This window comes from Calypte anna, chromosome 4A (assembly GCF_003957555.1).
Source record: "Calypte anna isolate BGI_N300 chromosome 4A, bCalAnn1_v1.p, whole genome shotgun sequence".
NCBI classification, from domain to species: Eukaryota; Metazoa; Chordata; class Aves; order Apodiformes; family Trochilidae; genus Calypte; species Calypte anna.
The window spans coordinates 17,060,326-17,078,161 of NC_044248.1; the positions used below are offsets into that span (position 1 = coordinate 17,060,326).

Consider the following 17,836-nt stretch of genomic DNA (forward strand, 5'->3'; position numbering starts at 1 on the left):
ATTTCTTTCAGGAAGAATGTTTTCATTACCCTCTATGTCTTGCCAAGTTAAAAAATATTCAATTAAATGCTGCTTTGACTTTATCTTTGCAAAACTGTGGGAATTCAGAGAAATTTAGTTCAAAAAACCAGAAGGCAGTAATATTTACTGTATAACTGTATAAGGTTAGTGACACAGGAAAACACAGTAGTAATAATAATGTAATGATAATTTCAGTGCATTTATTGTAGATAAAAAAGGTGCACATTAGAAGCAAATTCTAAGGAAAACTAGTATCCTTGTACCAACAGTAATGAGAAAGTAGATATATATTATTATTATATCACAGTAAAAGCTTTATTATCAGTTAGAACTGCAGAGTGGTTTACTTCTTTGAGTATCCTAGAGTTGTTCTTCATAAAATCTATTCTTGTTTTTTTAAAAGTTCTCATTGAACTGAAAGTCCATGGCTCCTAGCCTGAATTACTCTTTGAAATTGCAGTGGTTTTAAATTTGATAGATCCAGGCCTTATACATTTCATTGTTTAGTCTAGTTCTGTAACTTGAACTTCTGAAGTTAAAGGCAGAATTGATCTGCTATTTAACAGTTAAAGCTACACTATTCTAAGACACAGTCATTTTTGCACTTACTATATGACATAAACCCTGTAGGATCCTAGCACTACACTTCTGTGTCTCAGCTACTGAGGTTTGTTCTCCTGCTTTGCAAAACATTAGCAAATCCATCAAATGCTCTTTTCTTCTTAACAAAAAACTGGCCCTGTCTTTAATTGGCCTGAGTGTCTTGACTGAGTTTTTCACTTGAATTTTGGAGGTTGGTTGCTGTTGTAGAATTGTTCTCCAGTTCTGTCAAAGTTGTGTCATCCTCCATCTTGCTGGAATCAGTATTTGTGGAGATTATATTTTCTGTAGTCTTTTGTGGGAATGAACATGAACTGTACAGTGTGCTTTCATTGAAGCAGCCTTGTGGGACTGAGAAGGAATCTGCATCCTTCTCACTCTGATCCAGTTGGAAACAATCTTCTCCCTTGAAGACTGACTGGCTTTTCCCAAAAGGGTAAAGATGCAGCAAATCTGCTGTAAGATTGCAAGACTGTGTTTCGGGCAGACTGCAGTTGTTGGTATCCTGGAATTCTGTGTGTCCATCACAGTTCATCGCATTGAAAACTCCTTGCCTTTTATCTGTGCAAACCTTAGTTGTGCTCACCTGTTTCTCCTGTGGTAGCAAATCTTCTTTCTCTGCAATAACTGTAAAATGTCTTTCAGCTGTGTGTTCAGGCAGAGACTGAAGAGATGATTCATTGCTGGAATGCAGCAGTAATGTTTCCTTAACAGTTTCATTCAAACCAGTATCGATCGGAGCACAAATAAAATCATTGTCTTCAGATGCACTCATATTTCTTTTTAATGTAATGTCCCCTTCACCATGATTCTTTTCAGAGGACTTCCTGTCTGATGTGTGCTCATCTGCACTTCCCTCTGCATTTTGGTTTTGTTCAGTGGGATTGAAATTGAGGGAATGCTGTGGTTCAATGGGAAACTGATACAGCTGCAGTTCAGCCTCTCCAGGAGTGCTCTCTCTATCTGTGTCATATGTGGCAGAATCTTTTAATGAATGTAATGTAGAACCAAAGTCTGTGCTTTGGCTGTGGAGTGAATCAGAAGGAGAGTTCTGTACTGTTAATGCTGCTTTAGTAAAATAATGAAACATATTGGGAACTTCTTGACTTGAAGAACTAAGAATGTCTGAGTCTGAGGTGCTTACCTGGTCACTGCATCGAGCAGTGTAAGGTGATGGTGCTTCAGGCATGGTGGTGTCTGACCCATAATTAATAGTGCTTTCAAAAGATGCTTTGTTCTTGTCTCCATTTTTCCCAGTATGCTGAAGTTCAGTTGCAGTGTCTGGAGACTCTGGCAGTGTTGAGAACTTCTCAGTTCCACTGTTCATACCAGCTTCCTCTAGTGATGACTGACAGGTTGGCAGGTTGTCACTACCATCAGGCTGTTCCAGTTCACAGTCTGCTAAAGAACTGCAGTCACTCATTGTGAATGGAGTTCCTTCATCTGAAGAACTATCATCAAATAAATCTTTTTCATTTGTATGTTCTGTCTTACAGTTGTAGGCTGTAAGAGCAGAGCTTTCTATTGTTTGGTAGGTGCTTAAAGTCTCACTATTTGTGGCTCTCTTGCAGCTACTGGGTAAAATAAAATCTCCCACATCACTGTTTTTATTTATGTTGCTATTTGGACCAGGTTGTTCATCACAGCTTTGCTCTTGAGGCATAAATTTTGTAGTGCTTCTGTGTTCATTATGTGAAACGATACTTTGTCTTTCAGGAAAATTTGGTGTAGCCTTTGTGATTTCAGACTGCAGCAGACCAGAGTTGTTCCTGGCTTTGCTTTTTCTGGAATCTTGTGCAACTGTACGTGTTTGTGTTGTGGGAAATGGAAAGCCAGCTTCTCCTGTGAAGGGTAGATCCAAATCTGAACTGTCAGTGTGCTTTGTGTAGGAGTTGGCATTCAGTCTCCTGGGTATGGGAGGGAACCTGCTCTTCTCTGAGCCTTCATTATTTGCATATTTTGAATCCTTCCATAATGAAATGCCATTACTCATTAATTTTCTTGGTGTTCCTTCATTGCTGTTCTTATTATCTATCCTTACAGAAAATAGTCCATTAACATTTCTATTTCCATCATTGCTGATACTAGTTTTGATGTCTGAAAATGTTGTATTTTCCTTCATGTTGATCTCATTATTGCTCTCTTCTTCAGTATTTAGTACACTGCTACTGCACTGCACGTACACTGCTACTGATGATATTTTCATGCAAATTAGAAGTTTCTGCAGGAAAAATGCATGTGTTTCTTGAAGAATCCCCATCACAAATTAAAAAATTATGCTGCACATTTGTTGGTTTTCTTGCAGAGCACTCTCTGCTTAAGTTTTCATCTGAAAAAGCTTGATTAGAATAAGTATGTTCAGAATGTGAATTTTTGCTCCCGTGTATGAGTCTCCACAGGCTCACAAGGTAGGGTCTAGCAAAAGCACCCAGACAAAAAGCAAAAGCAAATGTAATGAGCACCGAGAGGCAGACTGCCAGGGCAAAGTCTTGCTCTGTTCTTCCTTGTCTAAAAACACTGCTGGTGTCCCGGGTTTTTCTAACCAAATATGCTGAAATCCTTTCTTTCACCTGTACATTATAGATGAGGTATTTCTTCTTAGTAGTATTAAAATGACACAAGTATAACCCTCCAGCAGTTTCCTCAGCATTGTATATCACTAAATTATTCATTTTATCCAATGTCATATGAGGAAAACTATTATCTTCTGAAATTCTGCCTTTAGGTGTCCACCAAGAGACACCATTACCTGAAATAAAAGAAAATACAAACAAAATCTTTTTAAAAAGTATGGGATACTTGGTTTGCAGGGTCAAATTATTTATATAAGAACATACTCTGACCTATATTTGATAATTTTAACTTATTATAAAATCCATTTTATAAATCCAAAGTAACTTTACATGGTGCCAAGTATCTGTTTAATTATCATTTATTTCTCCATCCTCCACCCCTCCATTTAAAGCAGTGTGTATGGGGCCTTAATAGCAGACTTTGAGAGAAATTGCATGAGTGAGGGAGGTCACTGAAATTATCTAAGTATGCTCTGGGTCACACTGTGCTGATCTCCCTCTTGGAATATCTGTATTTTCATCCCTCTGCTCTCCAGTGTGTCCATGGTCACTGTGTGAAGCTGTGAGACAAAACTTCACTCGTTAACTCTCAGTGTTTCAACCTCTGATTTTACTGTAGTTACTGCTTTGACTGCACCAAAAAGGTTTGCAAACCAAGGACATCTACATCTACTGAGAAATTGCTCCAAGCTTTATCTAGTGAAGGTCATGGCTGGTTGTTGGGTTTTGGAGTAGGTTTCAAGGCTGTATATACACCTTTGCCTTTGGGTCTGCCTGTGCTCCTGAGTTCTGGTGCTGTCCAGTGTGTGGATTCTAATGCCCTGGTCAGAGTTGTTGCGACTTTTCCTTGTTACCAGACAAAGCAGGTGGCAGCTCTGAGAGACTTCTTCATTTGGGCACCAAGTGTTCCAAGCCTCCCCACCTTTGTCCATTAGAGCTAAACTGTTTTGCCACCTGGCACATGACAAATTCACTTTCTGCTCTGAGCTTGGTTTTAGTTTTCCTTCTGGATGGGAAGTCTTTGTTCTGTGGATTTTGTCACTTCAGGTGCTCTGTACTAACTGTAAATGCTGAATTAATTCCCTAAGTCAACTGCGTGCTACCTTAGCTGTACTTTTTATAAGTAATTTAAACCCTTGCAAGTGAACCAAGTGAACTTTTTTTTGCTATAACTGAATCCTAGAACTGTATCCTTCTCAGTTTTCTACATGCCTCAGAAGTGCTGCTGTACTCTTCAGCTGTTTGCTCATCAAAATTAACTGATAATTTTGAAGGGTACCATTTACTGAAATTATTTCTGTAAATTTTGGCATAATTTGCTAGTTTATTGTGAGGAAGAAGGTGAAGATATTTTTTGGGAAACATGACTTTCAAATTCTCTAACCTGAATACTTCTTTCTAATGAAATAATTCACATGTTAAATTGCAGTTCAGTTATTTTTAAACAATACCTTTATAAATCTACTTTTAAAGTCATATTTCTTAGATTATTCTGCCTATATTCGGATTTTAGCAGCATATGGATGGGGTCTCTGTTTTACATACCTATTTTGTTGTCCAAGTCACACTTCAGAACTGATGTCTTCCCTGGTGGGATTACAGCCCTTTTGAACAGAACACTGTCCCTGCAGTTTAAATAGAAACTTGAAAGATACAGCAGAGGTTTCTGTGAGTTGTTGGCAGATATATTGTATGAAATACTCCATTTTTGCCTTGTGGAGTCAAAAAGAAATTGAAGTAAATGTTTGAAAGCATTTAGTCTGCAGTTAAATATCCAGGTGTTATTTGACAAGTGCACTTCAATTTGAAAGTTGTTCAGACTGATGAATATCTGTGGTAAGGGGTTTGTCAGAACATTTCCATGGAGATTCACAACCTATTTGGAAATAATTCAGAATTAATTTGATAAGTCTCACAATGGAATTCTAATGGCAATATCAACAATAACACTTATTTTGGTTTACAAGCACTTTTGCAGTTAGGGGAATATACAACTCGTTGGGATTTCAAGAATATTGTTCTAAGCATTTTAATTTAAATGAAAAGTTTTGATTGTGGTCTATTTAGAAGTCCATTGCAGATTGCCTGTGTGAATGGGAATCAGCAGGGATGGGGGAAGAAAAGAATGTGTATGTTCAAGCCAGTTTTGGATTGATTTGTGGCATAGATAAGTGCTGAATTTATGGTTATATTTTGTATCTTTACAAGGGTGTGTGTTTTCTTATATATTAGAAGCATATATATTATATAAAAATATTTATACAGTTGGCTTTAGTTCTTAGAATTGTATACTGAGGCAATAATCAAAACCCAGTATAATCATGGTCACATCTGGTTGATAATATCTTTGATGGTGATTAACACAAAATATTAAAAAAGCTGTAATACTGCTTTACAACCTGTAATTTGTGGAGATCCCTGAAGGCCTCTGGGTGAATTTTAGTTATCTTGTTGTTTTGCAAGTCAATATCCTTCAGCTGTGAACAGTTCTGAAAATCATTCCGATCAATCTGTTGTATACCATTGGATGACAAATGGACAGTTTGTAAGGACTGCAGCAGACATAGTCCTAGGAAGAACAAAACTATTTTACATTTTGTGTTCTTGTTTTCCCAGTTGCATCAGATGGCTTGTTAAAGTTCTTTGCAACAACATTCCTGCAGGCTTTGTGTTACTATGCCTTTTGTATTCACTGGTTGTCCCACTCTAAAACCTGCATGGCATCAACAGCAGTCATCCTATAAATTTATGTTTCAGAAATTCACATCTCCATGAAAGCAGTTAAAATTTCCTTGTGCTATCAAAACTACCCTGACTGTAATCTTTGTACTTGGGGCATGCATCTCTGGAGAAGAGGAGGCAGGAAGGGATGAGTGTGCAAGGGTTGCAGTATGCTCAGTTTATAAAAATCAAAGATTGTAATTGGGAATATAAGATGGGAGATACAAAAGGTGATACAATATCTCATATTCCTTGTCATCTGCACGTTCCCTGGAGCTTTTCATATGTGGAATTATTTGAACCGTATTCATGTGTTGTTAACCTGACTGAAAGCAAAAACATGTTGCTTATGCCTGCCTGCCTGTGAATTATTAAACGTGACAATATGTTCTTCAGCATATCCTAGGTACAACAGCACCTTTCTGGCATCCTTTTTTTGAATGCTGGAGGTACCTCATTTTTCTTAGATGCTGTGCAGGCAGTCTCCAAAGCTCCAGCCTGCGAGTTTCAGTGGGAAGGCAGGCACCTGAACACACGGTGTCACCACAGATTGTGACACCTGAATGTCACAAAAAGGGGTTTCTGATAGTACAGCATTGTTGAGAAACTACTTGTTCATGAAAATTTTGTCCTTGGTGTCACCTGTTTTGCTGGCAATCTCTTCCTTATTCCAGTCTGCTCTGTAATTGATCTTTGGGTTTATTTTGAAAAGCACAGAGGATGCAGCCATTCTACAGCTGTTCCTGCTGTAGAACCAGAAGTAGCTGATAGGAAAGGCATTGGGAATTTCTGGCAGTCCATCAGTTCTTCCTTGTGCCTGCATAACTGTTGTAGTTTGGATGTTTCCCTGATGCCAAACTTGTACCAAACACACACACTGGTGTGGGCAGCAGTCCCACCCCTCGGTGGTGTTTGTGAGGCGGCTTTCTCTGTGGCTAAATCTCTCTGCTTTAGAAATTCAGATTGTTCTTACCAGAGGTTAAAACCCTGAATTTTAGTAAAGTATTTTGAAAGAAGTAAAATTCTGAACATGTGTTTAAATAAATACAGGATTTGAGTATAAATTGAAATATGGTGGTATGACATAGCAATTTGACTGCTAACATCTAAAAACTCATTCTCTTATAGAAAAGGGTTGGACTCTCTGACCCACTGAGGGATCCTATAATGTGCAGTTATATATATCAAAACTAATAAAACCTGCATCAGTGTATTTTATAATGTATGCTTTTCTATACTGTCTATATGGCAACCTTACAGATACAAAATAATGAAGCAAAACAGGTTTCCTGCATGCCAGAGAATTATTTACTATCAAAAAAGGAGAAAAATAGAACTTCAAACCTTGTGTAGGTGTAGTCCCTTTGGCTGCCTTTGAAGGGTTTTTGTCCCCACACCAGCATTTTCAAAATCTAGAGCTAATCAATCTGATGAAGTTATCAGAGATCAATTAAATTCAGCAAACAATTTATAGTATAGCATTGCTCATACTGCACCTTCTGCTTCATTGAAACACTGTTTGGACAATAAACCATCAGTTTATGAGGACAGAGGCTGCCATAAAGGCTGTGATGCCTACTGTAGGTCAGTGGCTACCAAATACATTCTAAAAGCTTGTCAAAACCTTAGAGCTCTCTCTTCTCACTTAAAAGTGTCACTTTGGTTGGGTGTCAGATGGCATAGAGCAATATTGTTTTGACAGAACAAAATGTGTTTTCTTGTCTTTGTGAAATACTGAAATTCAAGCAAGTTTTATTTAAAAAGAGTATTAACTTCCTTCTGAAGAGTAATATGAAATTAATTTTCAAGATTTTTCTTGGCGTTAAGGTTTGTGACTGGGATGTGGAGGTTAGTGTTTTGCCAAGGATTCTTAGTTACTTTTCTATAAAAGAAGGAAAAACATGGTTTGGGCTCTGAGAGGATGAATTTCGTTGTATCTGACTGACATTAAGGTGTTAAGATTGAAAAGACTGCATAAAAACCAAACCTAATCCAAAATAGCCCATTTAGATTCAGCCCTCTGTGTTTGCATGTATGTGGGACTTTCCCTCACCTTAAACATAACTAAATGATATAGTTGCATTCTGAATTCATATCCAAAACCAATTTACCCCTTGGGAGTGAGGTCTTTAAAGATTTTGAAAGCTTACCTCTTGGAACTGTATTAAGATTATTTTTTTCAACTGACAATACTTTCAAAGCAGGCAGCAGATGACAGCATTTAGACCCCTGTGCAGGCATCAGTGTGTCCAGTGTGAGGGTGTGGATGGCATTGCCATTGAGGTTCAGAGTTTCTAAAACAGGAAAATTTCTAAAAGTAGCTATGGAGAGTTCAGAAATCAGATTGTTACTGAGATTCAGGTGTTTCAGCACCCATTCTTTGTTTCTTCCATCAGGACACAAAAAAGTTCTGATATTGTTGTAACTAAAATCAGCTGTTACTGCTGTTTGTGATACATCTTCTGGAATCACAGCTATTCCGGTGAAAGAGCAATTCAGTACCAGCTCCCCATCCCACTGGCAGGCTGAGTGCTGCTGTGTAGCAAGAAGAATCTGCTGAGAGTTGGTTCCCACTGATCCAGGTAGATGAAAGGAAAGGACCACAGCTATGACACTCAAGTGAAGGTAATCCATAGTATCTATAAGCAAAATGTAATTTTACAGTGATTTCAGAATAACGTGGGCTAAACAGAAAGTGGAAATACTTTGACATTGAAAAAAATTAATGCCAAACTAATACCTAAAGCATTACTAACGTTTCACCATAAATACATAGTTTTGGACTCTTAGGTATGTTTTAGAAAGCACATTCATAAACCGGTAACCTTCCCCTCCCTCCACCTCTCCCAAAAAAACAATCCAAACCTTTCCTTTTCAGCCCTTCAGTCAAGAGCAGCTTCTCAGGAACCTGTGAAGGAACAATGGTGGAGACTTTTGAACTCTACTTCAGGTATCATACACAATACTTCTGGGCAAAGTCCACCAGATATAATCTATGACAAACAGATGTGGAATGATTTTCATACTTAATAAAATACTGGTTTCCCTGTCAATGACACAATGTCTTTTTAATGAAAAACCACATTCATACAAATAACACGTTGGAGCCATAGCTGTGTGTTAGAATTTATTGATTCATTTCAAAACAAAGACTAGAAATTCAATTGTCTTTCACCAATGGAAACAACCACTACCTATACATGTGCTGAGAACTCTTCACATGGAAGTTGTTTAAACGTACCCAGTATGGTATTTTGCATACAGGCATGTAGAATGTACTTGAAACACACAGAATCCTAAGTCCATCCGCGGGACTAAAATAATGTGCCACACCATGTTTTAAATACATATAGAAAAATGTACCTTAGGCAGTTAGGAGATAAATAAATGCACACAACACAGGGCATGTGTGACATTGCTCAAACTGTATAGTGAAGGTAACAAAATATACTAGAAATACATGAATAGTTGCTAACAAATGAATAATGGATTTCATTTGGTTTTGCTATGTTTTGACTAAAAACCCAAAACCAACCAAAAAAAAACCCCACCACACTTCAAAACCAGTTCTCTAGACCATGATTTAAGAGTATTTTAAACAACTCTTGATAATTACAAGAATCCCTAGCATGGGATTTGTGTAATACAGGCATGTCAATATTAACCAAAGAGCTCATTATGCTCTTTGTGTGTAATCTACTTAACCAAGGCAGTATCACTCATTTTCAAAATCTATTTCAGCATTGAGGATGCTGCTGCTTGTATTTTTACAGGTCTGTTTTTATATATATAAAAATAAAGTGACAAATTTCCATTACCATGAATGAAAATTCTAAATATGTTACAGTTTATTTCTTCCTCTTAACTCTAACAGATACTAACTGGGGCACTACTTAGTAGCAGTGATGTATATATGTTTTCAGCAAAACGTTGAAGTAGTTGATTATTACTAACTGTGGTAATACTAGGAAGTTCATTCAGTATACAAAATGTTACTACTTTCCCACAACCTTTAATGTTAGCAATTCGGTGGCTTTTGCTACATTTTATTTTGCTTACTCCCTTTTTCTTAGAACATCTCTGCTGGTATCCACCCCTTTGAAACCCAACAACTGAGCATCAAAATGGGACTCTGCCTTAGAGCTCTGAGAAATGAGACCCCTCTTACCTGTCCTGTGGTGTAATGCGGAGCCTGAGGATCACCCTCCCAAAACCACTCCCACTCCCACACATCCTGCTGAGGACTTACTATTAGTAAATAGAGCTAGGTGGGACCTTAGATACAAAGTTCTTGCTGGAGCAGCAGGTGATGGGTATTTCGTGGAATTCTAAGTACTTCAGGAGCTATAAAACAAGGGCGGGCAGTTTATCTTCCCATAACATATGGCCAACTCTGAAGTTAATGTGTAACATTTGCACAACTTTTAGGAGAAGTGTGTACTTATCTAGAGAAACTTGTCAAAAACCTACTTGCAAAGTCACCCTTGTGACCTCCATTATTAAGGTTACTTGATGCTACTGCAAAATGAAAGTAATTTAAACTGAAGCAAATACATAGGGGGGTAGAGTCAGAAACTTGTAATGACTGCCCTGTTTTTAGAACAGAACACCTTTCCTCTGCAAAAGCAGTTATAAGGTAATTAATAGTTCCTGGGAGGCCTCAGTTCACATAGGCATGGTCTCGCTGTTGACAAATTCAGATACAAGTGTATTTACTCTGCTCACAGGAACAGAGTAAATTTACTCTCACAGGAGTTGATGCCCTCACATTTAGAATTACAGACCTGCAATTTTACTTCAGAATTTAATTATAAGGCTTTCAATAATGCATCAGTTTTGAGGAGAAATCACATTTATGGGGAGAAAGAGATCTAATCTCAGATACTGCTGTTTACAGTCATGCTTCTGATTATTACCTGTTGAATAATGGATTCTTACACTGTTCACAATGAAGCACTTAGGAAAAGACTCTTTTTGGGTAGTGAGCAAGTTTTAAGTGCATGTCTAAAAAGGTACCTCTAATATAAATACATTTTATAAATGTTTCATGTAAATGAAGACATTGTAGAATCCCTAAACCACCCAGATAGAATGGGGGCTTAAGCAATAATCACAAGAATATTTCAAAATTGAAGTTACATTTCCACACTTGATAGTAATTTGAAAATATTACTTGTGCTAGCAGTTTTTTCTTAAATTACATCAGAATATATGGCAGAAATAATGCAATATTTTGAAGTGAGTCTGCCATTACAGCTCTCTTAGTACACATACAGTAAATCACGTAAATTTTTGGGAAATCATATCAACCTTTGGCAAGAAAAGAAGACAAAAAGTTGCCATTTCAGCCATCCTAGGCAAATCTACTTCCACCAACAAATCAACATTTCTGTTGAAGTACTTCAGATGGCAGTTGTGTTCTCAGCAGCTCTCAAGGTCTTGGCAAAGAAATGCAACTGAAGGCAGTCAGGATTGCTGCTAAGATCACCATCTTTGAATATACTCACTTGATCCAAATTCAGGAAGGTACTTCAGTATGCATGTAGACTGAAGCTTACTAAATCAGTGCCATGATTACAGCTAACAGGATGATGACATAACACAGCTACATCTAACAGCCTTTGCTTAAAAATATGTGATAAATGTTAGTATAAACTGCTGTAAAAACAGAAATCCTTGAAGGCATGCAATTACTTCATATAAATACATGTAAACACAAAAGAGAGCTCTCCTGGTAGTGGTTTGTGTTCTAGTGTGTGGCTCCACAGGGGTTGACAGAAGTCTGACAGCCCATGTTATACCCTGTCACCTGAACCTTGAAGAGTGTCCCATCAGCACACATGCAGAGCTTGAAACGCAGCCAGTTGCTGTTACTGAACTGTTCCCCGTATGAAGAACTTGGCAGTCTCGTTGGGCTGACCATCACAGTTCCATTCAGGATAATACTGTTTTCCTATTAAGGGGAGAAAAAAACCCAACAACAACTGATTTAAACAAGGCAGGTTGTTTATGGAAAGAACATACTGTTTTAATGAATCAACGAGACAGCAGCAGTATGGCTTTTCACTTGACAGAACTATTAGCAAATGTAGTAAATATAAAAATATGTATATGAAATGGAAAATGGTGTTGAATTCATACATACAAATTACAATTTTCCCATCATTCTATATACTCTGCAATCTTAACAATATCCAAAAATCTTAAATGAATGCTGGTGAGTCTTGCTGCAGCAGCATGGGAGGTAGTGCTCCTAACTATGCCCTGCTCCTTTGTCAAAAGTTGCTGTCCTCAGTAAAACATCCAGAGGAGAATATTAATTCCCTTTGGTATTTGTTTCAGTGCAGAGGCCAATAGCTTAAATTGCATCAAGGGGTTCTAGTGTCTTAATAAATCATTTTTACCTGAAAACTCATGAGCTACTCATTAACAGCAAAGTAATAATCCATCTTTTAAAAACCTTAGTAAATACACTGACTGCAACTAAACTTTTATGCATTTGGTGATTTGAAATACTTACTGCTTTAAGCTCCATGTTCCCCCCCATTCGAAACTCAATGGTCTTGCCTGTGATGAAAACACCTTCGTTTCCACGGACAATGGCACGGCCATCAACCTTGATGTTTAGATCACTGGTTGCATTGCTGGTTATCTAAGAACATAAACAGAAAGAAGTGTATTACAGATCTGTGAAATTATTCTCCTTGGGTTCGTCTGAGTAACTCTGATTAATTTAAAATATTGCTACACAATTTATTAAAAATCTTCAGTACACTTCCTTGCCCTTCTTTCATTATGCCTATGAAGCTTCTGCCCATTTCCACATTTGCATTTGAAAACAAGGATTACTTAATTTTGGAAGGTATGTAAAATATTTGCATATTGTTTACTTGTGATAAAAATTACAATTCATATGACAATTTTATTTGATATACAGTTAACACTGGTAGCAACTACAGGCTTCCTGATAGGAGTAGCTATGTAACCTTACTCCCCTGTCTTTATTTAATCAGTTCCTCCCATGTACTTAAAGTTACACATTTGTTTTGTTTTTTTTTTTCCTTTCATACTACTTAATTGTTAGCCAACAGAGGAAACATAAAGAAGAGCAAACTAAATTACCTTCTTAGTTTGTCATTAACAGGACTGCTAAATGCTTCCTAAGGCACACTCAAGCCTCTATAAACCCACTGACTAGAGGTTGTACTCTGTCTGCAAAGCCTTTATTTTAAGTAATGATAGGAAAGAAATTCCAGTCTGTCCTTAAGATCAACATTTTAAATGTACTCATACTTTTATTATTATTTTGTTTTATGATAAAGCATTTTAATGTAGAAACCAAGTAAGAACTTGTTCAGCCTGAAAGCCATGAACTGAAGTATCTTACATAATGCTGTGATTGTTCTCTACACTTTACTAAGACTTCTGAAATTCTGATTGTATTACCATTTATCCCCAGCAGAAGGAAAATGACACCTGAAGTACTAGTAACTGCTTTTTAAGTTCTTAATAGAAAAATAGAAGCTTTTTATAGAAATTTTATTTCTGAAAGAGTTATCTGAGCACAAGCAAAAAGACACATAGCCAGCTGACATGGTATTCTGCATATTAGAGTAATTTAATTATGTCAGTTTTCATTTTTCTAATTTTTAGGGTGATTTCCATTTTCAGAGCTACATTTTTAGCTACGTTTGGTCAAATTTCTAAATATGCTTACAAGATCGTATTAGTAGACTTTTTTCTTATTCTACAACTACAGCAATTCTGTAATGAGCTTTTACAAAAAGTAAGAGGTATTTAAAAGACATACCCTCTCTGTAGAGGCCTTTTGTACATTCAAGATCTTAACTCCATTTGGCAGGTGGAACTCATGAGTTTCATAGTCTGTGCTGAACAAGGTATTTTGTGTCCGTGGGTCAACAAATTCCATGCCAATGTCGCTGGTAATAGAAGTTTTGTCTTTTTCTACACTAAGCTTGGTTGTTCCTTGCTGAAATACAATCTTCAGAAACAAAGTCATTAAGTTAGCGGTCTCAAATATGACGTTTATTAATAATGTTAAAGCAATGCCACAGTATTGCTCACAAACTTTACATTCCTGATGCAACTTACAGGCTGATTGTTTCCAGTGATCACCAAATCTTCATTACGTCTGCCTCCTACAGTGCTTTTATATAATGGGTGTATGACGCCCATGTCAGAAACTTGCTTAAAGCGCAGCAAACCGCTCTCGTGGAACTCCATGCTGTCACAGCCATTGGGGCCGATCCGAATCACTGCCCAGATAACCAGTGTGATCTGAAAGAGAAACAATCATTTTCCAAGATCACCCTCACTGTTTGGATCTTCCCACAGCAAGCACTGTAGTAAGTAGATACATTGTTTGAAAAAATTATTAATGCTATTGGATCCAAGTGAGCTTTAGGTGTGAATTCATTTTAGTCTGTACAACTACAATGTGTAACATGTATGACGTGTTCATAATTAAGTGTTTTTCCTGTTAAAGGGTAACAATGGTATAATTAGATAATAAAATTATTAGTTATTAATATTATCGATGATGTGTTATATATAATATTACTATATTGTTAATGTTATGTATTATACATATCCTGAAGGATATATTTGCCCTTGAACTACAAGAAAGCACCCTCACAGGTGGATGTCCAATTATGAAAAACAATTAATTATTTCTCATTGATCAAGCAATAAAAAGTTGGTAGTTACAACAACAAAGAGTTAAAGTGCAGGGGCTGATTAATTCTGAATGCTCAAATGCAGCTCTGTTATTACATGTAAAATGTTCCTGACCTAACAGTTTACCCTGGATGTATTTGTACTGTGCAACTAACACTCCACAGCTTTGCTGTTGCTGAGTTTTGGCAATGGAGAGATACTTTGAAGGTTCTAAATCCCTGTTGCATAAATGGTGGGTTTGTTGCTGGGACCATAAATTACAAGATTACTCCATCTAGTCTTGCTCAGACTACAGAAGTACAAAATGGAAGGAGAAAAATGTGCAATCTCCTTCAGTACAGTTTTAAGTCCTTCTCAGCCACACCAGGGTTTTGTTTTTCTAATTAAACTGTCAAAATTAAATACATCCTAATGTTGCTTACAGCCTCGGTGTTATACTCACAACAAGATTGATGACAGCCAAAATAAAAAGAAGAACAATCACACAAATGGCCAAGTTGCCTTTCCTGCCACGCAAGCCTGTCTTGTGCAGACGGTCTTCATCAATGGGAATGTATCCTGCCTTGAAGTTGCTGTTGTGCTCCTTGTTAACAGTCCTGCGCTCCACAGCCTTCTCCCGCATGGACTTCTTCACTGGGCCATTAGAACTTTGCTGTAATACACAGCACAGATGAGCTGTTACAAAGCATGCAAATCCACCAGAATGATACACATGCATGCATCAAAAAAATCATAAATTTGAATTGACTAGTGGAATGTATTACATATTCTATTCAATATTATGTTTCGGTCTGCCACTCTGAATATAGAATACACATTTACAACCACTACAAGCTCTCCTAACATTATGACTAAAATTAAAATCCAGATATTTTCAGACTATATATATTTTTTTATGTTCTTAGAAGTAATTTTTTATCATGACAGGAATTATTAATTACATATTTCTACTAAAAAAAAAAGCTTTAAAGAACTTCCTCTAATTTTACCTCTCAATTTATCCAATATATGGATAGAGTTTTAAAGTCACTTTGATAGCACAGGGTTTGCATTCAACTTTTATTAGTTGCATGTAGCATTGAGAAAAATAAGTGTAAGACTTCAAGCTTGGCATGGGGAACTTGTCCAGCCTAGCTTTAATTTAATCATTTGAAGTGATGAGACTGCAAAGGATATCCCTTCACTGTGACAGTGTAACATGTAGAGGAAACTTGCAGATATTAATAGGAAAAAAACCCCCATTTTCATAACTTTATCCAGAATTTTTTTCTGCTTTCTTTGAATGGACCAGGTTGCTCCTTAAGTGTACAATTCTTTATAGAAGAGGCTCAGTATTTTGTATGGGATTAGGTTTGCTCATCTGAAATGAATGCTTAAGTTGCACCTTTAGCTTACTGTTTTTGTATGGGTCTACACTCATGTAGCAGTTACAAACCTCTTGCTTTCTTCTGTTGCTGAACAAGGAAATGGTATTAAACATGCTTGACCTTCTTTGATCACGTTCTGAAAGCCACTATAATGTTGCACAAACTCAGAATTGACGTGAAAACTCTGAAAAAGGAAACTGAAGTGTGTGCAAGAACCTTGTCCTGAGGCTAGCGTGTTGAACAGATCTGATGGAGAGATAAAACTCCAGCGTAGTTTTTTTTTCACCTGGTAAGGGCATCACAACACAAGACGGCAATAGGGCTGGGATAACATGAATGAAACCGTGACTGATGGAACAAGTGGTGGAGCATCCATTGGGAACCAGGCAGTGCTTCCTTATGCACCCGAGAGGAGGCTGGCAGAGCACTCCGCAGCAGTCCGGGCTTCCCAACCTCTGCCGGCCCCAGCGCCAGGCACATACCCAGCCTCACTCGGAGAGCAGCCCCGCGAAGGGGCAGGAGCTCCTCAGATGAGCCCTCGGACCGCCCCATTCCGTACCCTGAGGCGTACGCGGCGCTGACAGAATACCCATCCCACCCTTTCGAGACAGTGACACTCCTTCGGACAAATTTAGTTTTCACTCCCGTGTACGACCTGAGATGCTGAGGCTGAGCCCGAATCTGAGCGTCAGTCTTATTTATACACAGTGGCAGCGCTACCATGCTTGTGAGAGAGCAACAGGGCTGACGGCGACGTCCTATAAATACCAACCGCACCGCTTGGCTGCCGGCCCGTCACTAATTAATGGCAAGTGCCTGCTTCACCAAAACAGTTACATTCCTGCGCAGAAATGCCACAACACTTTATTTCGAAAACAGAAAGTGCTTTCCTTCGCCAGAGATTGTGCTGGGGGGCTGGACGGCGCAGCTCCGGGCTGTAACGCGTCGTACCCTGAACACGGGCTCAGGCTGCCTCTGCCCTGCCGAGGCGGCTGTCCCGAAAGGCAAAGGCCGTCCTGCCCGGACAGCGCTGGGCACGGGTCGGACACGCCACCTGAGCGCCGTTTTCTCCCTCCTGGGTTCTTGCAGGCGGTGGGGAAACAGAGGGACCGGGACTGCCCGCCGCGGCCCCGCACACCCGCCGCCCCGGAGGGCTCTAACACCGAGCCAGCCTCGGCAACCGCCGCGAAAATGGCGCCCCCGCCCGAGCGCCCCCTCCACAAGCAGCACTCCTGGGCCGGAGCTGCTGCTCGGGCGGCGGGAACGGCTGCGCTCCCTCCCTCGCCCCAGCTGGGACGGTCCCGCCACCTCCCCGTGCCGAGGTCTCGGCGGGGACAGACCTGCTCTGAGGCTGCCGCCGCCATCTTCCTCCGCCGCCGCTGCCGCCGTTGCGGCGGAGAGCGCGGGCGCTCCCTTGCGGCACCGGGAGGGAGGGAGGGAGCTCGGTGCTGCCCCGCCCCTCCGTTCCCAGCGAGGCGGGGGCCACCTGGCGGCCAGGGGGTGCTTCCCGCCTCCGGTGCGCCCCGCCGGGCCGGGCCGGGCCGGGCAGTGGGCAGCCGGGGGCGGCCGCCGCGTTGCCACAACCGAGGCGCTCCCTGCCTGTGTCGCCGTGGCACCCGCCGCCGCGCCGGGCCCGGCCCACGTCACACTCACGATTATAAAGGAGGCGCGAACGCGGCACCGCCCAGAGCTGCGCGCCCGGGCCGGTGGCACCAGCATCCCCTCCGGCTTTCCCCTTCCCCTCCCCCCCTCCCCTCCCCTACCTGCGAGGGGCTCCCGGAGGGGCGGCCCGGGCCGGGACTACCAGCGCAGCCCATCCCATCCCATCCCATCCCATCCCATCCCATCCCATCCCAT

General features: G+C 39.7%; 2 protein-coding genes across 2 annotated transcripts; both read right to left on the reverse strand.

The window, feature by feature from the left end:
* Nucleotides 1-766: 766 nt before the first annotated feature.
* On the reverse strand, nt 767-8,549 carry LRRC66 (leucine rich repeat containing 66). The gene is made up of 5 exons (XM_030449958.1): nt 8,066-8,549; nt 5,594-5,763; nt 4,740-5,070; nt 2,807-3,370; nt 767-2,766 (listed from the first exon to the last, which is right to left on the reverse strand). The coding sequence occupies exons 1-5, from the start codon at nt 8,547-8,549 to the stop codon at nt 767-769; spliced, it is 3,549 nt and encodes a 1,182-aa protein (XP_030305818.1).
* Nucleotides 8,550-9,029: 480 nt separating this feature from the next.
* SGCB (sarcoglycan beta) lies at nt 9,030-17,411 on the reverse strand. The gene is made up of 6 exons (XM_030449800.1): nt 17,320-17,411; nt 15,055-15,264; nt 14,028-14,213; nt 13,726-13,917; nt 12,436-12,567; nt 9,030-11,868 (listed from the first exon to the last, which is right to left on the reverse strand). Exons 1-6 carry the CDS (start codon nt 17,341-17,343, stop codon nt 11,665-11,667), a joined length of 948 nt encoding a protein of 315 aa, XP_030305660.1. The 5' UTR covers nt 17,344-17,411; the 3' UTR covers nt 9,030-11,664.
* Between the last annotated feature and the right edge of the window lie 425 nt (nt 17,412-17,836).